Source organism: Pagrus pagrus (genome assembly GCF_965226575.1).
Source record: "Pagrus pagrus genome assembly, chromosome: 13".
Lineage (NCBI taxonomy): Eukaryota > Metazoa > Chordata > Actinopteri > Spariformes > Sparidae > Pagrus > Pagrus pagrus.
This window is the reverse complement of record NC_140197.1, coordinates 31071773-31097457: the sequence shown is the minus strand read 5'-3', so window position 1 is coordinate 31097457 and position 25685 is coordinate 31071773. Positions and strand designations below refer to the sequence as shown.

The 25685-nt window shown below is 43.9% G+C and overlaps 3 protein-coding genes across 3 annotated transcripts in view; 1 reads left to right on the top strand and 2 right to left on the bottom strand.

Moving 5' to 3' along the window:
- thoc6 (THO complex 6) overlaps positions 1–7047 on the bottom strand; it is a 34274-nt gene extending 27227 nt beyond the window's left edge. The window contains exons 1-2 of the mRNA XM_084371496.1: positions 6860–7047; positions 5928–6007 (exon numbers count right to left, since the gene is read on the bottom strand). The gene's annotated coding sequence lies outside the window, so the exon portion shown is untranslated. The remainder of the gene's footprint in view (positions 1–5927; positions 6008–6859) is intronic.
- LOC311268107 (zinc finger protein 646) overlaps positions 1–12376 on the top strand; it is a 30744-nt gene extending 18368 nt beyond the window's left edge. Inside the window, exon 5 of the mRNA XM_084371493.1 lies at positions 9594–12376. Coding sequence (XP_084227619.1) covers positions 9594–10021 — 428 coding nt within the window. The 3' untranslated portion in view covers positions 10022–12376. The remainder of the gene's footprint in view (positions 1–9593) is intronic.
- Positions 12377–16588: 4212 nt separating this feature from the next.
- The window catches only part of stx1b (syntaxin 1B), a gene marked incomplete at its 5' end in the record, with an annotated part of 33181 nt that continues 24084 nt past the window's right edge, over positions 16589–25685 (bottom strand). The window contains one exon of the mRNA XM_084372200.1: positions 16589–25598. Within this exon, the coding sequence (XP_084228326.1) occupies positions 25518–25598 (81 nt within the window). The 3' untranslated portion in view covers positions 16589–25517. The remainder of the gene's footprint in view (positions 25599–25685) is intronic.

Here is a 25685-nt window from a genome sequence, read left to right as displayed (position 1 = left end):
CTCACCTTAAGGCCTCTTTAATAGCTTTTTCCACATAGTCATCAGCAGCAGATGGAAAAAGCTTGTAAATAGATGTGGAGTAACATTTTCCAAGGTGAAAACCTTTAAGTCAGGGTGTTTAAGATGTCCTGAAAATGTCACTACAATGGTAGCAATGAAAACTATATAAAATTATATAAATGTAGTGGAGCAGAAATATTAAGTAGCAGAAAATAAAAATACATGAGTAAAGTACCTCTGAAGTGTTTTTAAGTACTGTGATCGCTAAAATTTTACATGGTTATTCTTAATTATGACACTCAGATTTGAAAATTTTACTGCAAATGTACGTCATGTAAGGGTTCATCCCGACCATTTAAAGCCTCGTCTGTCTTGTGGATAGTAACTGGACCAAAGACGGGAAGTGATCCTCGAGGTCAGGTCGTTTTGTCAAACTCCTAAAACTAAAGTCACGTCCGAGTTTTGATGCTCAGGTCTTTTCTTGCGCACTAGAATAAAAATCAGCTGTTGGCTGTCGCACGTTAACGACCAGCTTTGATTTTTTTTAAGCTGATAAAAATTATGAGAGTTTTAATTCAAAAATTCAAACATAACTTTGTGAGTTGCAACATAGCACATTTGCATTAAGGTTGTCAAAGTATCAATACTTGGATATTTTTTCGATACGTGTTTAAAACGACCAAGTTCTGACTTTTCTCCGTCAGAACTCAGTCAGAATAATTTCACTGATTTTGTGTGCCTCAGGTTTTTTTTTCTTTTGCAGTGGTATCAAGTATCGTGTTCAATACTAGAGTTATATATCAAATCATATTAAATTCTGGTATCAACAACCTTAATTTGCATGAAGTCAACAGGTTGTCTTGTTGCTTCTTGGCGGTCGACACCAGCTCGTTTTCAGATTCAGCACATTAACACAAAGATCTCAGTTTTCAGTGAACTCCTCGCAGGATCTCGTCACGTCTGCTGTCTCCAGTCTGTGTGTGTGAACGCGTCATCAGTCTGTCTCATGTATATTTCCCGTGCGGCCCTGATCTGTCTCAAAGGTTCCTGAACGTGGCTGCGGGTCTAAAAACGGAGAGAGAAACCGCATCACACAGTAAAAAGACGAGTAAAGAAAAGGTGTATATTGATCGGCCTGAGCCGAGTCGATTCTGTTCTGTTTGATCCTGTATTGTAATCGTACTTCTGACTGTACTCTACAGTACCTCTTTTATAAGAAGGAAAAAAACGACAGATCATTGTAGTAATGCATTTATTTATATTATTATTATTATTATTATTAACACTTGTAATGGACGGCGCTAGTCTTTAGGATGTGTGAGTTTAGAGCTGTGTTGATGTAAACACCCACCTGACACCCCCCTCCTCTACCCACAATGCCCCTGTTCTGTGGAGATGATGGACTCTGAACACTCGGCTCCACTGAGACTCTTCTGAACATTAATGAACTGTAACGACACGACGGATCGTGTTCTTCTTGCCTTTTACCAAGTGATGTTGTGACGGTCTTTCTCAGTCGAGCCTTCCCATCATCCCTTTCTATTTATCTCTCGCCGAGTTTGACTGACCCCCCCCCCCCCCCACTTCCTGTTTCACAGAAATCAAACTGTCATTAAAAAGGGACGACTCGGCGATCCTCCTCTTTATTTTTCGAGTGCATTCAGTCCTCATCATTTGAACCTTTTTATGTTACACTTTTATGGTAACCTTGTATTTATTGGTGTCATTTTTTTTCCTTATATTTAATTGCGTTTTATGACTATTTGGAGCCTCTGTGTGTGTTTAAAAACACAGTTTGTCAGCGTTTTCAGGAGCACTGGTGCTAGTTTTAAAAAAGAAAAAAGAGAAAAAGTCAAAGCCGTGCAGTGACCGTCAAGTGCTGTAGGAGTCGATGTGATCTTGATCTAGAACACAGAAATAATAACTGTACATTCTCTATTTTTTATTTTTGCATTTTCTTCCTCCACCATGTTTGACTTTGGTTTCTGAGTGGACACTTTCCCGCCTGCATTTCAAGTAGTTTTTAGAGAGAAGAAGAAGAAAAAGATTGGTTTGGAACAACTATAACCCCTTTTTTGTTTTAAAGTCTAACTTTTGTTTCCATGCATATATATGTAATGCTTACTATACACTTTTATAAACTATGTTTTGATAATTCATTTCTTAACAGAAAAACTTGTCCATATACTATAACCTTTACTGCTGAGTACTGAAAATAAATAGCTGAAAACAAAAACCCAGTGGAGCTCAGTGTTTTCAATCCGCTCTCCTCCAACAGCTTCAGTTTAACCTCTGACCTTTACTCTCAGTGGCCACTTTATTAGGAACACCTGCAGTCTGATGCAGCTCAGAACAACCAGCTCAGCCATCGTCTCCTCCTGATGATATACAGTCAGGCTCAGCCATCGTCTCCTCCTGATGATATAAAGTCAGGCTCAGTCATCGTCTCCTCCTGATGATATAAAGTCAGGCTCAGTCATCGTCTCCTCCTGATGATATAAAGTCAGGCTCAGCCATCGTCTCCTCCTGATGATATAAAGTCAGGCTCAGCCATCGTCTCCTCCTGATGATATAAAGTCAGGCTCAGCCATCATCTCCTCCTGATGATATAAAGTCAGGCTCAGTCATCATCTCCTCCTGATGATATAAAGTCAGGCTCAGCCATCGTCTCCTCCTGATGATATAAAGTCAGGCTCAGTCATCGTCTCCTCCTGATGATATAAAGTCAGGCTCAGCCATAGTCTCCTCCTGATGATATAAAGTCAGGCTCAGTCATCGTCTCCTCCTGATGATATAAAGTCAGGCTCAGTCATCATCTCCTCCTGATGATATAAAGTCAGGCTCAGTCATCATCTCCTCCTGATGATATAAAGTCAGGTGAAGTCTCGTAGTCCACAGAACATTTCTGGAGCTTCACAGTAAAACAGAGTTGCAGCGTTCTGCTGAACACCTGAAGCAGCTGGAGATGATTTAAAATGGAGAAACAACTAGGGATGTCCCGAGCCGACCTGCAGGATCGGGGTCGGCAATTTTGAACGTGGACCCAAACCCGATGATTTTTACGTCAGCTGTCGTAAACAGCACAATTTGTGGCAGAACACAGACGTGACGTAACGTTACTCTGGCAAACCTGTGGATAAAACGTCTGCAGTGTGGAAATATTTTATATTACAAAGTGAAAGCAGTCCAGCGACATGTAACATCTGCAATACGACCGTTTCGCAAGCTGGTAACAAAAGAGCTGCATTTAATACTACAAGATTGATACGTCACATAAAAAACGAACACTCAGAGGAAAACAACGATCACTCAAGCAATACAGGCAAAGACACCAAAGCAACAAACACTCGGATACTTTCAAACGGAAAGAGAAATGTCCTCGAGACAGCGACACGGACACAAATATTACAGAGAAGGTCACTTCTCTGTAATAGCTCCAAAGAAGACTTCATGCTAATAAAGGTGTCAACATCATCTCCTCAGATCAGGTTGTGATCTCTTCTCTCCTGCAGACTGATCACAGCAGACGAGCTGTTTGGAGACATCTGATGTTTCTCTGGCTGAACGTGAACATCCTGAGGAAATGTCTTCACATTTGGCACAAACGTCGGCTTGAACTCGAGAATGAACTGATAAGATGTTGGTGGTCAAAGGTCACTGTGGCCTCACAAAACACATCTTGCGAATCGGTCAGTGATGGCCAGAAATGAGGTACAACAGAAAGAAGGTAGACAAATATCGAAGAGGATGAAATGATGAAGTGATGACGTTTTCAGATCAACTTCCCTGTGACGTCATAATATTCAGAAACAGTAACTTGACTGGAGGCGAACAAACGTAACGCGATCGTTCTAGTTTTGCGTCTTTAAACAAGTCTTCAGCTGCTGCAGCTGTTTGAGATCAGCATGAGGAGACGAGTGGCGACAAACTGAGTGTGAGGCTGAAATTATATCTGACGGCATAAAGACAAACATTCACAGGTGTGTCCTGATAGTGTCCACTGTGTGTGACTGACAGGTGACCTCCCATCAGTGACATCACCACTGAGTGCACAGTCCATCTCACCTTCCCCGCTGACCTGTGCCCTCTGTTTCCTGTCAGTCTTCAGCTCTTCTATCAAATAAAAGCCCTAAAAACTTTAATCTGTAATTACTATTAACCTGTAACAGGACGCGTGTGTCACTGGATCATGGATCCACAGTCAAATACAATTATTGATCATGAAGTCAAGTTTAAAAAGTTTTGAGTTCACACGTTCTTCAACTCCACATTTCAGAAATATGACAAACTTCAGTAACTTTAAGGATTCAGATGATTAATAAAAATATTGTCAACATATAAATTTATAAGTACAGATTTTCTATTATGCAGAATGGTTCATTATAGTAATATATTTATGTGTTGACAATATTTTTATTTATTGATAATTAGTGTATGTTCATCATGTTGCAGCTCATTTTAACGATTCATTGTTTCTACCGGCAGCTTCAGCTTCCACGGTACATTTATTTATTATTAATTATAATATTTTGTAGAACTACAACAATTGATTCATCGATAACTTGCTTATTTGTCATTATTTAGACATTTTTTCACCCTTAACTGACATTTTAAAAGACCAAACAACAAATCCATTAATCCAGAAAATAATCAAATATTAATGAACGGTAAAAATAATCGTTAGCTGCAGAGCTAATAATTTGTATTAATAATCTGAATCTGACATCGAAGCTATCTAATAAGTAGCATAACATGTAAATACACAGTGAAGTACAAGTACCTCTAAATGAACTTAGTGAAGTTTTCTGCCCTTTGACAAACTCATTTAAATAAATTGATTGACAGTTGTGTTTATATTCCCGACGTGGATCCATCGATAAACATTCAGAGACACGAGTCATTTTAAACTTCAGATATTCACTCAGTGCTTATTTCTTTCTGTGCGACTCCGGCAGGACTTTATACAAACGTGATAAAACTTCATTTATCCTGAAAAATAATCCTGCTTTTCTAGTTTTACTGAAGCTTCAATGTTCATAAATAAACAATATTTTATTTAAAAGTATAAAAGTAGCTCTACAGAATGAAAACAGGAACACTGAATGATATCTATCAGAATGATTTACAGTAATGCAGATAAATTAAACATGTAAAAAGGTTTATGTGTCTGTAATTTCAGTGAGGATGTTATTTACATTCATTCAACCTGCAGCTGGAGGGCTTTTATTGTGAAAGAGCTGCCAGCAGGAAACGTTCTCAGCTTCTGAGTTTAGATTTAAATTTGAGTTCAGAGTTTATAATGTTTAAAAGAACAGAAGAAGCGTGTCGGCTGCTTTCTGTTTTCTAGATTCTCATCAGGTTTTTAACAGAACTGAAGGAAACGGAGGGACTTTGTTCTGTTCTCACTTCAATCATCCGCTTCACAAGACTTTCATCTATAATCACACACATCACAAGTAACTATAGCATCACCACCTTTCACAGCAGTAGCTTGTGATGACCTGAGCTAAGCTGAAGACTGGAGAGGAGGGAAGTGATGAGGCTGAAAATGTTCCTTGTATTTGGAAAGAAAATAAAGTTAAAGATTTCCATGTGACGATAGTGAAAACACACACTCAGCCTTCTTTCAACACTTTGATTCAGTGATTGTCTTTTGAACTCTCACCTGTTTGATTTAAGAGTCAGTTTGGTAGATTTGAACCGATACAGTGTTGAGACGACGCAAGTTTTAAATATCAAATGTTCTTACATTATATTCACGTCAACCAAAAACATCACAAATAATTACAACCACACAAACAATCAGAATTCAACAACTAACAAAACACACGAAGGATCCGTTATTCCACCGTCAGTACGTCTGAACGTCCCGACAGGCACACGGAGGCTGTAGATGTTGTGAGCCGGCTGCAGGTTTGATTTCCTACCAGCTCAGACGATCGATGACTGTAGTTGTTCCTCAGCTCGCTCAGGTCGGACCGCTCGCCATCAGAACAGGAAACCCGACCTGTGTGTGCAGACGAGACCAGAACTGTTGTTACGGCAACACGTGGAGTCAATTAAAGATCACACTGACCACATCTTTATGACAAATCATTTTTAAAACAGCACATCTACAGAGCTTGATGAAGGAGCAGAATGACAGTGAAACTTTTAATTAATGATTTAAAACGTTTGTCGGGTCCAAAATGGTTCTTTCAGGTGGTTCAGCCAATAGAATCACTCTGTCGGTGTCACGTGGTTTCATCATCAGTCTAACAGCTGATTTCTGCAGGATGAGCAACTGTCCCGCCCTAATGTTAGCTAGCTAGCGTTAGCAACATTAGCTACAACAAACTGTCAACCACTTGACCACTAGGGGGCGGTGCAGGCCTCCAGGAGGAGCTCCCGGCTCTGGAGCCAGACTTCATAGTGGTCAAACTGTGTCATTACATCGTGCCGTGATGCATTGTGGGAAGTCTTTCTGACGAGCTCACGTTGTGAAAAAGCGTCTGTAAAGTGGTGGATATTTTTTACACCAACGGAGTGATTCTATTGGCTGAGATCAACCAAATAATCATTTTAGACCCGACAAACATTTAAAATGATTAATTAGCAATAATGAGCTCCGTACATGTATTATTCTTTTAAACGACTCGTCTGCATCAATATAACCTTTAAATCACGTACTGCCCCTTTAACGCAGACACAGCTCAGGAATTAATAAAGTTAAATAACCTTTGTTACATAAATCAACAGGTCAGCCTCCAGGAGGCACGCAGCTGCAGAACAAACAGCTAAATGAAGCTAACTTAGCTGCGGTGTGCTAATTAATGTAGCATGATGCTAACAACAACTAACGGTTCACGGCGCGACTCACCAATCAGCGTGGAGCGCGAGCGGGTCAGAGGCGACACGTCAGAGGCGACACGTCAGAGGACAGGTGCGTTCAGCTCGCGTTCACAGCTCAACAGGACGAAACAGGTTTAATGAGCGTTAGTGAGCCGACCTGCAGCTAGCTCACCTGCAGCTCACCTGCTGCCGACACTCTCAGCTGCTACCTGAGCGGAGGCCCCGCCCCTTCCGGTCCCCTTCTCTGATCAGGGCTTAGTCTGGTAGTGAAGAGAGACAGGTGATGTATTGATCCTGTCTGAATCAAACAGCCGATGTTTATTTAATTTAATGGAAAAGTAAAAGAAGTTAATTAAATACAAAAGCAAGTAGTGTGAGCTGTTTCTAATGAATGGACGCCTACATCCATTCTTTGTATTGTTTGGTGGATAACAGCATGTTCATTTATGTATTGAGCTGTTTTTATTTATTTCTGGTTTCGTTCCTCCACAGTTGAGTTTTACATGAAGCTATTATTCATTTATTACTTTTATAAAAGGTTATTTTTAAGCATTTTCTACGAGAGTTTCCACTGAACGATCCTGACGTTTCTAAACCAAACTCCATTCACAAAATCCTGTATTTTACTGTCCTGTCCTGCATTCTGTGTTTCAGTCTGTTTGTTTTCTGATGATGAAGATGTGAAACACGACGATGACGAGAGAATTAGATTTTTCGATGCTTCTCTGTTTCACTTCCAGTCAATCATCTCAGCTTCATTGTAACTCATCTTTGTGACCCTCAAACCTGAATCCAAATGCTTTGTTGACACAAAATGGCTGCCAGTTTGTTCAAAGTGAGGCAGCTGGCTTGTTTCATTTCACTCTAAATGTCACTGTGACTGTTGTGACTGGATTATGTAATGTGGAGCATGTAATTTGTGTGTAATAACCCTTTATGGTAGATTTGTCAGCCAGTGTGTAGATGAAATCCTTCGGTCACGCAGCTCAGCGTCGTCTCAGGAGTCGAACGTGTGACGATAATCTCTTTATCACTTTATTGTCACTTTGGTTGTAAACTGAAGCGCTCCTTAATTAAACTCACGTCTTTGTTTTATTCTGAAAAGCTGCTTCACGGCTGCAGACGCTGCTTTTATTTTTTATTTCCAAGAAGTGAACACATTGAATCACCAGTTGTGTGTTGGGACTGAGAACTGGGCCCGAGTTCTGACTCTGGGCTGGTTCCTGTTTGTTCTTCATTCACAGCACTGAAGATGATTTTTAATCTCAGGAAACAATAAAGTGAGAACTTCAGATTTTGGCTTCAGTGAAGAAAACAAACATGAAGCTTCAGGATCTCCTTCACGTCATTATGAGATCTATTAAATTGTCACATTACTTTTTGTGACATGTTGATTTTGTTTTCTTGTCATTATAACATCTGTTTTTAACTAATTCTGTGATTTTCTTCTTCAGATTTCATCACAGGTGTTTTGGTGTATTACTGAGACAGTTGAAGATGAACTGGTCGTGAATTAAACTCACTGACTCAGTTTATCTGCTGTCACCGTGTTGGTGAGATCAGCTGATCACAGGTCATCGCTGCAGCTGATGATGAACTGGTTGAATGAATGAAGGTTTAAGGAGCAACCACACGCTAAAATTAGCACAATACGCTAAAGCTAACCTGCTCGCTAACAGTACGAACATAAACAAACAAGCAGCCTTTTCATTTAATGCCACCAGTCTCCAGAGGAAGCTGCATGTAATCTGATAACCTGCCTCCAGTGATGTCACTCAGTGGCTCAGTTGCATTGTGGGTAATGTAGGCACCAGGTTTTGGTCCAGCATTATCCATCACTCTTTATGGACCTTAATGAACCAGAGATATCACCTTTTTTATTCCACACATTCTTCTTCCTTTTCAACACCTGCTGCCTACATTACCCACAATGCAACTGAGCCACTGAGTGACATCACTGGAGGCAGGTTATCAGATTACATGCAGCTTCATCTGGAGACGTTATGATACTTTTGTTCACACATGCCGGGAAATTGGTGGATTCACCCTTTAGAAAGAAAAAGCTGCTGGCTGGCTGAGGTTTGTGCCGCCGACACGTCGCTGGAGGCAGAATAACTCGACTCCCCAGGTATGAAATTACCTGGATCTTCTGTGTTGTGGGAGAAGGCTAACTTCCTGTTTAGCGCCCGGCTAACTTGAATAGAGATACAATCATTGAATTGGCTTCAAAACCCGGAGCTCCTCCTGGGGGGTTGGTTTGTACCGTTAGCGAACAGGTTAGCACGGGGTAACAGCGTGTAGGTTGCTAGCTTGGAGGTTGTTGTTGTTTCACGTAGCCACAGGGACACCAGGGTGCATCCTGGGTGTTATGCCGGTCTGGATTGTGATTGGTTTAAAGAAATACAAACGAGCCAGAGCATTTTTTCCCCGATGGCAGAACGAGACTCGGTGCAGCCGGACGGTTCTGCAGCACCGACTCAGTTCTAGCGTGTTATAGATCACTTCTCTCATCACAGTATTTTCCTGGTCCAATCCACGACTCACTTGACATGTCGACACGTGGTTGGTCGGTGGGAGCGATGATCCTGCAGCAACATTAATTATCATGTTGTAGAACGACACAAACACGGAGGTGTCAGATCGATCAGAGTCTGGAGGTCTGCAGGTTGTATATATGTGTCATGACCTCCTGCGATCTTTGTGTTCTGAATCAGCTCATCTGAACTAAACCCTGTCTGTCTGTCTGTCTGTCTGTGTCTCAGATCTCAGTCCGGCGAGTTCGACCAGCAGCTCCAGGAGCTTCGTCTGCAGTCAGTGTGGTCGCTCTTACCGCCACGCCAGCTCCCTGCTCAACCACAAGAACAGCCACAAGACCGGGACCTACTTCTGCAGCTCCTGCCAGAAGGAGTTCCCCAACCTGATGTCCCTGAAGAACCACCGCCGGATCCACACCGAGCCCAAACGCTACCGCTGTCCCGACTGCGGCAAGTCCTTCAGGGTGTCCACGGCGCTCGTCTGCCACCGCCGCATCCACACCAAAGAGAAGCCGTTCTCCTGCCAGCAGTGCGACAAGCGCTTCTCGTCCCGGTCCAACCTGAGGCACCACATGAAGGTGCACTGGCGGGGTCCGCCGCTGTCCAGAGGGACGTCATCCGCCTTCCTCGCCGTCCCCTCCAGAGCTTTCAGCTGAACGTCCTGAAACAGTCTGAAGAACCACAAAACCCATCGTCTCTGCAGAGGTTCTGTCCGGTTTAAATCTCAGAACAAACTGAGAGGAACTTCATGATTCCTCTGAAATATTTGACCTGAAAACCATCGAAAACCTGAACTCAGCTGCTTTAAAATGAAGCTCATGGAGGTAAATGTAAATGTGACGAGTTAACTGCGACTCCCAGGATGCATTTCACTAACAGACATCCAATCAGATACATTCGTAGTGTGTTTAGAAATCTGATTCAGTTTCATTCTGGGATCGTTTTGAATTCGCTGAGAGACACCTGGCTGGCTTCATCGGCATGGCAACAGCAGCTGAGGCTGATGGGTAATGTAGTGTCTAGAGACAGAGAAAAACCTTGATTCACTTTCTTTATGATGACAGGTTAAATCTGACCTGATGAAAAAGTTTTTGGTTCTTTTTAAAAGTTTGTTTTGTTTGTTTTGTCACATTCTGACCCCAAAAATTCAAAATTCAAATTTCAGAAGCGTCTCTGACGGAGGCTTCGTGACTCCTGATGTATTCAGGTTACCCACATTAACCAATATGTAAATACATAATCTGATATATTGATCACTTGATGATTCTGAATTTGTATAATTGTAGAATTAAATGTTTAGAAACGAGGCGTCAAACCGAGTGACGTCAGACTGATGGTTGAGAAAATCAAATTTAAAATCTACAATTGATTTAGATTTAACAGTTTTATAATTAACGGTTCAGTTTGTTATCAGATGACGTCACATGAAGACAAACGTCTCTGAATCATCTGTTTGTCCTCCGACGTCCACGACCTTCGTGGTGCGTTCAGGATCAGCCTGTGCTCCTCAGCGTCTGTTTTCACTGAAACATGAAAGTGGAGACTCAAAGACAAACAGACCTGGAGGACGTCTGTGTCTTCTGTTGTGATTCAGACGTGTTGTTCACCTGAAGCAGACAGGACATGTGTTTCTGTGGACGATGCCTTCAGGTGAGCCAACAAAAACCTGTAAAAAAGAGCTGCGCTGATGGGTATCACACCTGTGAACTCTTGTTCTGAGTCACATGTTGAAGGAGCGCTGACGTCAGGACTCTCTCGTCGTCTCTATATGAGGCGGACGGACACGGCTGTGAGGCGTTCAGGGACCATCACAGAAGATCGGGTTCTTCATGAGCAGCAGGTGGAGGGCGTGGCCTCAGTTCACCTGTCGGAGCCGATCAGCCAATCAGCTCACTTCTGTCCTTTAATGACCCGCGAGAAAAATCCACCATCAGTTTTTTTTCTATTCTGTGTTTAATAATCTCATAATGATAAAAAACAATGAATTCAATGTTTTTAAATGTTTTCACGGCCTCCTGGATGAACTGTAATTTATAAATGAATGTGCTCATTAATTATGATAAACTGTCTCATACTTGTGAGTTAAATCATATTTATATATATAAACTTAACAAACTTAACTAACAAATCTGAGATAATATTTAATAATAATAATGAGATTAATGTTTCTCATCATTATCAGATATTATCTCAGAATAATGAAATGTAAGAAACAATAATTATACAAATCTTTTCAATGAAAAACTCAGTTATGACTAATAATTGTAATATCTCATTATTATCAGACACATTCAGTCTCGAGTCTGAAACTAAAAGAGTTTCTGTTGTTTATCAGTTATTATATGAAACATCTGTCTGACGTTAACGGTGTTATCAGTGAGACTTAATATTAATAATCAACATTTCAGAATTAATTCTGTCTCACGACTATCGGACAGATTATTATTATTACATAACACTTAATGATAAAAACATCAGCTGGTGGATTATTTTCTTGAACTTGATTTGACTCACCAACAAACTGACGTTGGGCGTTTTGTCTCTGACAGACTGGAGGCTGCTCACAGCGCCACCTGCTGACCAGGTGTTTCTCACTCCTGTTTCTTCTTCTGTGTTTTTTAGCCTGCTGTGTTTTCTGACTCTGTGCCTGATGACTCATGTTTAGATAGTTGGAGGCTGAAACTAAAGAGACGTAGAATCAGAACTGCTGACGTGACGATGTGACGACGTGTTGATGTGGCGACGTGACGACGTGTTGACGTGGCAACGTGACGATGTGACGACGTGTTGATGTGGCGACGTGACGATGTGACGATGTGACGACGTGTTGACGTGGCGATGTGACGATGTGACGACGTGTTGATGTGGCGACGTGACGATGTGACGATGTGACGACGTGTTGATGTGGCGACGTGACGATGTGACGACGTGTTGAAGTGGCGACGTGACGATGTGACAACGTGACGATGTGACGACGTGTTGACGTGGCGATGTGACGATGTGACGACGTGTTGATGTGGCGACGTGACGATGTGACGACGTGTTGACGTGACGACGTGTTGATGTGGCGACGTGACGATGTGACGACGTGTTGATGTGGCGACGTGACGATGTGACGACGTGTTGAAGTGGCGACGTGACGATGTGACAACGTGACGATGTGACGACGTGTTGATGTGGCGACGTGACGATGTGACGACGTGACGACGTGTTGACGTGTTGACGTGGCGACGTGACGATGTGACGATGTGTTGAAGTGGCGACGTGTTGACGTGACGATGTGACGACGTGTTGACGTGGCGACGTGACGATGTGACGATGTGTTGAAGTGGCGACGTGTTGACGTGGCGATGTGACGACGTGTTGACGTGGCGACGTGTTGAAGTGACGATGTGACGATGTGTTGAAGTGGCGACGTGTTGACGTGACGATGTGACGACGTGTTGACGTTGCGACGTGACGATGTGACGACGTGTTGACGTGACGATGTGACGACGTGTTGACGTGGCGACGTGTTGACGTGACGACGTGTTGACATGACGACGTGATGACGTGACGAGACCATGTGACGACGTGTTGAAGTGACGATGTGACGACGTGTTGACGTGTTGACGTGGCGACGTGTTGACGTGGCGACGTGTTGACGTGATGACGTGTTGACATGACGACGTGATGACGTGACGAGACCATGTGACGACGCGGTGACGTGGTGACGTGACGATGTGAAGACACGGCAACATGGCGACGTGACAACATGACGATGTGAGGACGTGACGACTTGTGATGTGATGATGTGGCGACGTGACGACTTGTGATGTGATGATGTGGCGACGTGACGACTTGTGATGTGATGATGTGGCGACGTGACGATGTGACGATGTGTTGAAGTGGCGACGTTACGATGTGACGATGTGATGACACGGCGACGTGGCGACGTGACGATGTGAGGACGTGACGACTTGTGATGTGATGATGTGGCGACGTTACGATGTGACGATGTGATGACACGGCGACGTGACGATGTGACGATGTGTTGAAGTGACGATGTGACGACGTTTGTCACATTAATCTTAAATATGAACACGTGTATAAACTGCAGCTGGTTCATCAGCTCGTCAACAAACAGCTGCGGTCGTTGTGGCGGCCATTTTGTGTCCTCAAAACTGCAGCACCTCGACTTCACCACGGACACAATTCAGAGATGATTTAATGTGTTTATGACTTCATTTATTGTAATAATGACGTCTGTATGTGTCTGATTATTGTTACTGAGTGTTTTGTTGTGACTTTAAAAACAACTTTCTCATAATTATGAGAGTCTACAAATATGAGGAACTAAAGAAGTCGTAGTTATGAGAAAACATCATATTTACAAGATCATTTCTCACACGGACACAGATGTGATTATTAATTAAACTAGTTCATTACTCACAGATCTCTTAATTAAGAGAAATGAAGTTGTGTCAATTGAACATCATCTTCATAACTCTGGGACATTATAACCACAATGACACAAATATATGATCTCGTACAGAACGTAAACTGTAACATTATGAGAAAACGTTTCTTATAAACCACAGAAGAGTTTAACATAAATATTACAGAAGGTTTTCATAATCAGGAGAAATGAAGTCGTGAATATTTGAATATTTCTTGTCATTTTCAGATGTTCTCCTCATTTTGAGAACGAGATTCTGCATTCATGAAAAAACATTTCCATAATTAAAACCACGACGATGTTTTGTGTCGTTGTCTTCAGAAATGATTCAACTCACACAAAATGTAAATCTGTAAACTATGAGCCAGATTCTGTCATTTCTATAGTTTTGAGATCTTTGAGAAACGTCAGGATTCTCAGTTATGAAAACGAGAAAACTTTCATAATTGATTTGAATGAAAACGATGAAAACATTTTAATAATGACTCTTGTCATCGTGAGATTTCCTCCTCTGATTGTTGATGAATGAACAGTTTCAGGTTTCAGCTTCATGTTGGACACAAAGTTTGTTTAATGACAGAAATGAGTTTTAGTCGCACGCTTCAGTTCGGGGATGCAAAATGGCGCAGTAGTAGAGCGACCAGTAGAATCGTAGCAGTAGACTGTCGGGTTAGATGATGTGTTGTTATTGTACCTCTGAATCATAAACTCTGTATCAGCTTTTATATACAAATAACTGTAGATTAATATGATTTCTACTGTAACGAACTGATGTTAACGAGCTCGACTCACAAGCAGCTGTCAGGAGGAAAAGGAACATGAACGCATCACTTCATAAAAACAGGAACACGATTTTTTACTGTTAACAAAACACACACACACACACACACACACACACACACACACACTGTCCTGATGCCACAAATACAACACATGTTGATTCTTCGCCGCTGAAAATAGTCCCCAGCCACCACACTCTCCTGTTAGTGTGATAGAAACTGCAGCGGGCGGCTTCAGTTTCAGACTTTGTTTAACAAACACGTCGTCTTCTTCGGGTCGTCTCGTGTGGACCATCGTTAGTCACTGGACTTTTTTGTGAAGCTGTTTCCAAAGTCAAGAATAAACTTTCACGATCAGCTTCAAACTCATCGGTCACACCAACATGAACTTTCACCTCTGAGACTGAAACTTTAACTTTCTCTTCCTGATTTTCTTTCTTCAGTTTTTTGTTTTTCCACAAAGACGAGGAGTAAAGTGTGACGCTGCTGTGACGACCTGTCTCCCTCTGTTCTGTGTTTTTATAAATAAATCCTGTTTCTACACCGTCTGACGTCTCCTTGCTTTTCAGTGGTTATCTGAAGGCTGCAGCTGCTCCGACACTGAACAACAAGAACCTGAACTGAGTCCCTCAGACTCTGTTGAACATCAGTCCAGTCTCCTCTTTGTGTTGGCGCTGACTTTACTTCCTGGTAAAATGCAGATGTAAAGTCCAGGCTGAGGTTCTGGAGGCGATTCTGAACTGTAACATGTTGATCAGAGCCGTTCACGGGTTTCATCAGGAACAGTTTGTTGAGCTGAAGCTAAATGTATCAACGTTCCTGAGGTTTGTCTTCATAGAGCTTCTCACACTGAACTCTGCTCCAGGCTAATGGAGCTGTTAGCACCGGGCTAATGGAGCTGTTAGCACCGGGCTAATGGAGCTGTTAGCACCGGGCTAATGGAGCTGCTAGCACCAGGCTAATGGAGCTGTTAGCACCGGGCTAATGGAGCTGTTAGCACCAGGCTAATGGAGCTGCTAGCACCAGGCTAATGGAGCTGCTAGCACCGGGCTAATGGAGCTGATAGCACCGGGCTAATGGAGCTGTTAGCACCAGGCTAATGGAGCTGCTAGCACCAGGCTAATGGAGCTGCTAGCACCGGGCTAATGGAGCTGTTAGCACCGGGCTGAGGGAGCTGCTAGCACCGGGCTAATGGAGCTGTTAGCACCGGGCTAATGGAGCTGATAGCACTGGGCTAATTGAGCTGTTAGCACCGGGCTAGAAGAGCTGTTAGCACCGGGCTAGAGGAGCTGTTAGCACCGGGCTAATGGAGCTGTTAGCACCAGGCTAAACCAGGCTAACAATATGACAAGTGATACCAGTCAGATGTAGTTTGGTAGAAGACCTAAATAAAACATTTTGTCACGATCCAGTTGTTCTGCTGTCGTGCCACCAGACTGCAGAGCAGCTTGAGTCAATTCCTCCTCTGACATGAAATAAAATAATAGTTTACATTTTCTGAATCGGACGAGACATTGAGAATAACTAATAACTGTATAGATCAGAGCTGTCATGATATGCAGCAAGACACAAGAGTTTTGGACCAGGGTCAGGCTGGGGCTAGCTGGTTAGCATGCTAGCTTGAGCAGATATCTCCTCAGCACAATACAAACACATCAAACCTGACATTCATTGTTACTGATGTTTTTTTTGTACTGTTTGTTTTCAAGTTAGATTTTTCAAATAAATCGTACACGTTGCACCTGAAAGGACAACACAGTTTCATACTGTTCTACTTTGTTTATATGTGGCGGACCCTGCCACCTCTCCAGCTTCAAACAGGGTTCTGGGACACAGAACAGCTTGTTTATTCACGTATGGAAAACGTTTGTATTATTACCTCATTAATATTACAAAGATTCAAATGACAAGTTTGTGGGACATTAAAAGAGACGGGCCGTTATTTAAAACTGGAGTCAGCTGAAAGAAAAGACACAAAGCAATAAAGATCCAGTGAGGCGACACGGTTACACTGAACAATCCTTTTCTTTATTCATTTTTTGTTATCATTTCAATATGTCTGTCAGGGTTTGTTTTTTTTAAGTTTTTATTTTAAATTAAAATTTTGACACACTTATAAAAGACAGCATCTGCATAGAGTTGTCATCTTAAAGATCCATGAAGAGAGAGAGAGAGGGGGAGGGGAGAGAGAGCAAGAGAGAGAGAGGGGGAGGGGGGGAGTGGGGGGGGATGGGGCAGATGGGTAAAGTCGGGGGGGATACTGGCACGTCACATGAACTAAACAGAACAGCCAACAGCAGTACGAGAGTGGGGGAGGAGGGGGGAGACAGGGCGGGGGGAGCAGGGGGAGGGTGTTTCTTTTAGAGGGGCGGGGCAGAGGGGGGGAGGGGAGGGGGGGACAGATCGCTTTTACATTACGCTACGCACACATACACACACACAAAAAAAACGGGACACAAGTTGCATTTCCGGTCAAAGTTGCGTCTGGAGAGCGATGGCCCTGTCCTCCTTCCGCTCATCGTTTTTTAAATTTGGAAACATCTTCTCTGACCTCCCGCCTGCCACTTCCCCCGAGACAGCTTCTCTAATGTTTAACGTCGTCTGGTTCCTACGGACGCTCCAGAAGGCGTCACGGCGTCTGAAACTGGCGGTTTTGTCAGTGGAGTTCCTGCAGGAGGCGGGAGCGTCGCGGCCGGGCCTGAACGCCTCTGCATGATAAAGAAAGCCCTTGTTTCTCTGAATATTGCACGCTTTGTTACGGTAGGCCTGTGTGAGGCTAGAGACGGGCCCGAATAAAGGTGGCGACTCTGGGATTGACCGTGTTCCTCCAAGCTGTCGAAGGCACGAGGCTGCACTCGGACTACGATCACATCATTTGTTTAGTTTCGGAGCAGGTGAAACCTTTTCGGAGAGCCACGAGTGCTTTAATCTGATCTCTCGCGCTTCGACATCTTTGAGAAACTGAAGCTACGACCTCCTCCAGGAAGCAGACAAGGACAAAATGATGGAACAGCCACGTAGAAGGAAGACGGCGGTGGTGCTTTGAGGTATGTCAGGAGGGCGGAGCGGGCGCAGAAACATGACCTGCCCCATTTTCCAAAAGCATTTTAAAGCTGGTGATCCTCAAGAGGAAGATCGCGTCAGCGTAACGTGTTCAGGAAACAGGACTCAGATGTTTCTGTGTTTCCACCAGCAGGCTCACGTGGACACGAGAGGAACATGTCTGCCGAAGCGTTCGGCTTCTAAAGTCAACGCCTCTGAATCTGAACATCGGGCGTGTTGACGGGGATAAGCAGCGCGGCGCTGCGACACGTCTTAGTCACGATAAATACATTTGCCGTCTTCTTAGAGCTGCTTATGCCAATCAAACTGTTAGCAACCTTAGGCTAATGCTAACGCAAGCTAACCAGGTTTTTGCATTTCAGGATCTGGCTACTAACAAGCAGGAGGTCTGTTTTCTAACGGGTGCAGGCTAATCTCTGGGGACGCAGGCAGGTGGAGAGACCAAGTTTTAGATACGTAGTTTGGCTAGCTAGCTGTGGGCGAGAGACACAGAGTCAGACAGAGAGAGAGAGAGTTTGGAAACCCGCTTACAGAGCTTTAGGTCAGGGGGCGTGGCCTGAAAAAGGCCTGGAGGCGGGGTTAATTTTCCTAATATGGAGGGAAGCACTTTCATCAGAGGAGCCAGTGGGCGGAGCCTCTGGAGCTGGGGTGATGACGGAGGTGTGGTCGTGGCTGCGTTCACACCTGCTGATGCACTTCTCAAGACAAGAAAGGGAACAGCGGCGGGCCTCAGTTTGTGTCCGACGGCGAGGAAACGCCGTCAGACATTTTCTCGGCGTGGACGTGATTCATCGGCTGGTGTGAACACGGCGTCTGAGCTGATCATGGCGGACAAGGACGCTGGAAGAATGTTTCTCTTTCTCTCTGCTGTCGTCTCTCGTCACGTCGACGGGATAATAAGAGGACGGACGAGACGGGCGGGTCGAGGAGTGGCGGCGAGGACCGGCGATGTTCGAGGGGGAAGCGAAAGTGTCAAAAAGGACAGAGATCGAACTACTGGTCAACTTTGACTGGAATAGATATCTCAGTAGATTTATACATAGACATGCAAGTCATTTTTTCTCTCTTTGAAGTTATTTACAATAATTACATAACACAAAGAATCCAGTTTCAGTTTGACAAAATTGCGAGCATTCAATATTCAATATTACTACTATTATTTATGATAACATAACTCCTTTTGTACTTCTTTAAATCATTGCTATTATAGAATCGTCATCACCTCCCTTTTTTAAAGTTTATGTTAGTTTGATCACTTTGTGTGAAGCGTTCGTTCTCCTTCTGGGTTTTTGCAAATGTTTTACTGCATTTTATTTGTCATTTATGGTAATAATAATAATAATAATAACAATAACAATAATAATGATAATAACAATGTTATTTAAGTGTCCTTCCTACTTGCTATGGCAGAGACCATGTGGGCGTGGTCTGTTTTCATGGCCCCTCCCCCTGACTCATCCCACCCCTCCCACTAGGGAAAAAAACACTGATCCAACTGAAATACTGTCTCGACGATGAAGAGAGCAGCAGGACGTGTGGCGAACTTCACATAAAAAATCAGAAACAACAATTAATATCAAGTCGCAGCTGCTTCTCCTGACAAGAGCAGGTCGAAGCCACAACAAACAAACAAACAAACAAACAAACATTTTCATTGAGCATCATCCAGAGCAGGGCACTGAACAGGTTTTGGTTTTTGAAAATGGTTTCAGGAAGACAAAAATCATCGTAGAGAAGAGTTTAATGGTCCGACGACGGGGGAACAAAAAGTCATGACTGACTGGGTCGTCTCAGTCCTCGGGCTCGGTGTCTGTTGGTACAAACTTGGAAGACAGACACTCGTCTGCAGACATTGTACTGAAAAATCGATCTGCAGAAGTAACTGTGGAGCGTGTTGAGCCCACACATGTTAACTACAGGAACTACGAGTCACTTCTGTGTGAAACAAGACGCCAGGTTACTTCCACACTCAGGCTAACGGCTAACAGCTAACGGTAAGTCAATCTTTGGAGTCTTGGTGTCGCACACAAACTCTCTCCAGATGATTTTTTTCTGCTTTCTGTACCCCGCTCTGACAAAAACTGTACACAGCCGACAGAAGCAGAAATGGCTACGCAGCCACGTACATACAGTTATAGAAATGCAGTATGTTGGTGTAAGATTTATATATATTCTTCCGTATATATGTGACTTCAGCTGACAAGGCTGCAGTCCACCTCACACACAGGAACAGGCTCGCTGCAGGTTCGTGGGAGCTAGCTAGCTTGTTGCTACCGAACCAGCGAACCGCTCGTTATAAGATCATTTACGGATTTCGTTGATCCAATGCTAAGCTAGCTGCTCCTGGGACAGATATGTACTTTTATACTGATTGGTTTAGTGCAAAATAACAGAACAGATTAGCATGAAAATGAGTCAGAATAATGAACTGAAGAATAAATGACCTCTTTATCCCACCTGGCTAATGTTAGCTAACTAGCATTAGCTTACTGGAGACAAAGTCTGAAGTTTGGAGAATTTAAACTTGATAGCTAGCTAAGCTTTCCAATGAATCTCCAGTTATAATGCTAACTGTACGCTCAGTCGTGATGATCACAATGAGGCAAAGCCTTGTTAGCTAGCACTGCTTCATTGTCATTTGCCTGACTGATTATTTCATGTAAATTACTTTCATTTGTAGTTTCAGACTTTGGAGAGAAGATGTAAGAGAAGAGGCTTTTTGGTCGACTGTTATTGTGATTAGCGTGTGCGCTAAGCTAGCTAGCCAAACCTTGAAACCTGCAGAGAAGCACTGATCCTGTGGTGTGAACACAGACTGGTAAACAAAAAAAAAGACAACAAAGTAACAAGAAAAACAGCAATTAATCAACAAATAGAAGAAGAAAGCACCACCGTTGTCTCCGTTTGCGCCTCAAGTGGAGGAGAAGTGTACATATGCTAACTTTTTCATAAATGATTATGTGTCATATTTTCCACTAATCAGACCACAAGCTAACATCTACAGGTGAGAAGGAAAGGAACGGGCTGTGGAGGCAGACATCGCTGTTGTGGCGTGAGATAACTATCATAGCGGGTTGATTGGCGGACAGACCAACATGCAGTGAGGGCTGGTGGTGGGCAGGGGGGCTGGGCTTTTGTTTCTATAGTTACGGTAGCATTTGACGGTTTTATCATGTATTTCTTTAATCATTTGTGACGAACATCTCAGTGTAAACTTGACTCGCGTTGTGCTCTTTGATATTAGCGGCGAACATTTTGAGAACACATGAGGGGAGGGCAAAAAACGCTTTGGTTTGAATTTCAATAAATAGAATAATAACAGTGATCATGGTGTCAGAAATGTGTCTGATCTCTTTTCTCTTCACATCGGTCACAATTTCCAAAAACAACAAAGTGGAATTCATCAAACGGCTGCAACCCGTGGACCTGCGATCGACGCTTCGCACATCAAAACAAACTCGTGCTGCTCCGACACAAACACACACACTCACGCGTTAATGCACCAAACTTGTTTCACTGAAGAGGAAGGGAGGCATGCTGCACACACACAGGCCGCTGGACGAAGGTTTCCTCCACAACAACACAAACACAGATCAGGTGATCACAGCGGTGGCCGTCGACGGTGTTTGAAAAATGTAAATATCTACTTGCTCCAAATGTTAAAGAAAGCGCCAAAACATGTGCTTAACTTTTAAAAAATGTATAGAAATTAAGAATGCAGATCGAGTAGGAATGAGTCAAGTTAGCTAACGTGCTAACGTGCTAACCAGAGACCGGTCCCATGAACAGTAAAGTGCACGACATGGAGGGCAGGTCGGGGTCGGGGTACAAAAAACACCATCATGCAAACTCCACAACGCTTTTGCATGCCTTTTTTATTATTATTATTATTATTATTATTATTATTATCATTATTACACACAACGGGTCGGGCCGGGTCTGCTGGGGAAGGGAAGGGGCAGACTCCCGGACCTCAACGCCGTCTTTTTGTACAACCAAACAACTACAACACAAAGAGGGAAGACGAGGGGACGGGGGACCGAACACCCGGACAAACTTTCACTTCACCGAGTTCATTAACTTTAATGCTTTTATGGTTTTGTGATGTTTGTCCGTGTCTTCTGTCGCGGGACGATGGCGGCGGAGCCTGAATCATGGCTGCCTGACAGGAACGGGAACTCTACGGAAAACTAACACAGGTATGGTAAAGAAACATCAGTGTCAACAAGCTGGCTGGTGCTACGACGGCATCCTCGCATCGCTGATTTATATCCACCACCGAATCATCGCAAGACTGCCGCGACAACCGTGACGTCACCTTGACAACCATCGACCATCGAGAACATGGAGCTGAATTGAAACTGTGCGGCTGACTTCATGATGTAATGTCTGATGAACGGAGCGCTGTGATTGGCGGACGTTAAATGTACCGACTTTGTAAACAGCCAACAGGTGAGTCGATTTAATTTCCTGGACTTCCAAAATGAAGCAGAGCTCTAAAGAAGTCCAAAGACACCTGGGAAACGTAGTCAAGCACTTGATTAACAGGAAAACATGATATGAGATTGGTTAGTGGACAGATTCAGTGTTCGGACTACGATCTAAAACCACTCAAAGACAGAATGTAGCCATGACAACACAACAGCAGAGAAAAGTGCTAAATCATCCTAAATCTACTGACCATCAACTTCAACAAACATCTATTGGATTTTGCTGCTCGGAGGGGTCGGGGTGTTTGCTAAGCTTTGGTGAACACAGAAGTTAAGTTTTGGTTTTGGGAAGTCAAAGAACAAAATAAAACTCCCTCCTCCGCTCTTCTCCAAACCTGAGGCTCTGAATCCTCGCCCTTTATTTAATCTAGCGACTACACAGCATCACGACATCTACGACTAACAGCGCTAACAACTACGACTCCCAAGAAAACACACAAGTTCAACAAAGCAACGACTACGTCCTCACGTCTACAAGAATCTGTGAGCAAGCAGCGAACGTGACGGCTCTGATTGTTTGCTAACGTCACGTTAGCTTCTTGTCAGAGTCTTTCAGAGCGGTAGAGCTGCAAACTGGCTTTTTATTAAAGAACCAGATATTTTCTGATCCAGGACACTTCCATGTCGATCGAAGCCACTCGGCAGCTCTACAGTCTGTCAACAGAGTCTACACACAGTAAGCTAGCTAGCTAACACTGTCAAATGAAACTTAACTACAACAAACTGACTTTATTGCTTCGACATCGAGTAAAGTGTAGACGGACTTTGTGGAGTTTAAGGTAGTCTTTGTGGTTGTTGTTCCCCTGACAGTGATTGTGATGTAACGGCGCAGGTTCGTCCAGCGCAGGCCTCAACAGAGACGAGCCTCCGTATCACAGCGCCTGAACGCAGACGAACCGTCCTCCTTAAACCCCCCAATCTGAAGCCAGAGTCACAAAACTGTTGGACGCAGCCGCGTGTCCGCGTCGGGTCAACACACACGTTTGACTTCTCAACACACACACACACACACACACACACACACACACACCACGTTAACAGGAACCAACCAAACATGCTTGTACAACATACGAAGTCCTGAAATGTAACGCACACGTTGACCCATCTGGAGCAGTGTTGAGGTTCACTCAGTACTCTGATTACTGTGGTAACTAGTTACGTTTTTAGTTTTAATTTCTGTCATTTGTGTAAATAATAGTCGAGTGACGATGTCTCTTTGTGCAGACATACTGTAACTGCTAACACGATCTGATAAAGACTTTTACTTTACAGGCTACAAAAAGCTAATGAGGGAACCTCGTGTTCAGATTTCCAACGTCAAGCATTTTTTTGAGTGTCAGTGGGTCCTCCACACTGCTCAGGACACACAGGGAGCGTCTTTGACAATAAAAAAGAGCAGAAAACTTGTGCTCAATCTCCAACAAGCAGCTTCTACACAGTCTACACGTAACACAAGCTAACGCTACAGCATGCTAAGCGACCCAGTCTAACACTAGCACTGAGATGTAACACAGGGAAGTTTAAGGTGTATGTTGAGGTGGAATGTCCGGTGAATGTGTATATGAGGTGTTCATGCATGTGCTCTGCTGTGAATGTATGTAAATGTGTGTGTGTGTCACATGTTCCACCTTCCACAGAGGAAATCCACCAATAGGAAAAGCCTCTCCTGTTCAGTAGCACCTGTGCAACTCAGGCATTTAAATGGTGTGAATTAAACATCACGATCCCCAAACACACACTCAGGCAGGAGATGGAGGGATGCAGGGAGGAAACAGGCAAATGCATCAAACCATACAGGCTAAACAGTAACCGCTAAATGATGTCAGGCCGATACGTCACGGGACACGTCACGCACGCACGCACTAAAACAGCAGCACCACGGAACAACGAAGCAACAAACGTTCCCCATTAAGAAACAGAAAAGCAACGATATAACCACGACACTCAGGTGACCAGGGCACGCCAGCAGCTTCAGCTTCTACGTTTTCTGTCCGACTCGTTTGTTGTCCAGCTTGTTTGTTAGTTTTATATTGTTCTGTTTTAGTTTATTTTTCTTCTTTACTTTTTAAAGTGTTCTCTTCATTTTTTAGAATCTTCCGGAGGAACAGTTGTGACGGCTCGGAGACGACACCCGGCGGTCGCCTGACGAGCCTTTCAGCGCGCTAACGTGAACCCCCGATCCTCATTGGCTATCTCGGGCGGAGGAGGCGGGACGAGTCTTCTTCCTCTCATCTAAACTGCATAGATTGACTGTCCGACTCCTCCCACCCTCCTTCAAACCCTTCTCCTACCCCCCCACCGTTCACCTGTCAGTCAAACGTCACGTTTTCTGCAGCTGGCCAATCGAATTCAGCAGGAAACCGTAGGCCCTCCCTCCCCCTGCTCTTTGGTCGGGTAGGTGTGACAAGAAGGGGAGGCTGTTGTTGTGGAAACCTGCCACGGCGCATTGACACCCCCCTCCCCCCACACGGCGTTTCCCCAGCCAATCGGCTGTCAGCGAAAACAGCTCAGTGGGCAGCGTGTCACGCTCTGTCCCGCTCGTTCTTTCGATGGTGTGTGGCAGGTCGGCCTGTGCCAGTCTAGGCTAATTTAATAGGCTGACTGAGGTGAATGACAGGAGTGAGCAACCAATGAGAGGTGGTCTAGAGAGGTGGTGAGCCAACAGTGAGGTCGGTCCCTCCCTCCCAGAAACACGGGGACAAAGTTGGTTCGACCAAAACCAGCGGGCGCTCGTCCTGCAGGACGGCGCTCCGGAACATTCCAGAAGCTCGCGCTCCGTCTGTGCTGCATTCAGGAGCGGAGTGTTCCGGAGCGCTGAGTTCTAGAATCTTCCGGAGGATTTTTCCAGAACTGAACGTTAGGAACTTAATAAAGTCGGATCGGAACGCTCGTCCTGCAGAACTCCCGCCCAGCAGCAGTCGCCGTCACTGTCCGGAGACTCCCGAAAAACGAAAGAAACTGTTAAAAAATAAGAAAAAAAAAGCAAAACAAACAAACAAACAAACAAGTAAAGGTCATCATTTTTTTACAGGTAGCTAACCCATGTGTTGCTTCATGTGTTCAATACATTTACATGTACATCTGTAATAAATAGGTTTATTTGTACCCTCTTTTTGTATACGTTTGTATTTAAGTCAGCTATTATGTGATGGCGTTTTATTGTGTTGGTTTTTTTTGTCTTTGTTTTTTGAACCCCACCCCACCCCGCGGTGTTTCCTCTTATCTGTGATTGGATTGTTATCTCTTCCTAGCTGATTGGTTATCTGTCTTGCATTTGTGATTCAAGTTTTTGTGTTGTTGTCGTCGTTGGTGTTTCTTTTCTCTGCTGGCGGTCGGACGGTCGGTCGGTGTCGGTCGTCACAGCGGCAGATGGCGGAGCGTCTTAGAAGCCCAGCGTGCCGCCGATGGTTGACGCCAGGACCACGCCCAGGATGACGCAGCAGATGATGATCATGATCTTCTTCTGCAGGGTGACAGGAGGGGCACGAGTTGGTGAAGAGAGCAGAATATAACGTCCTCATCACTTTATCACATTTACAAACGTCATGTG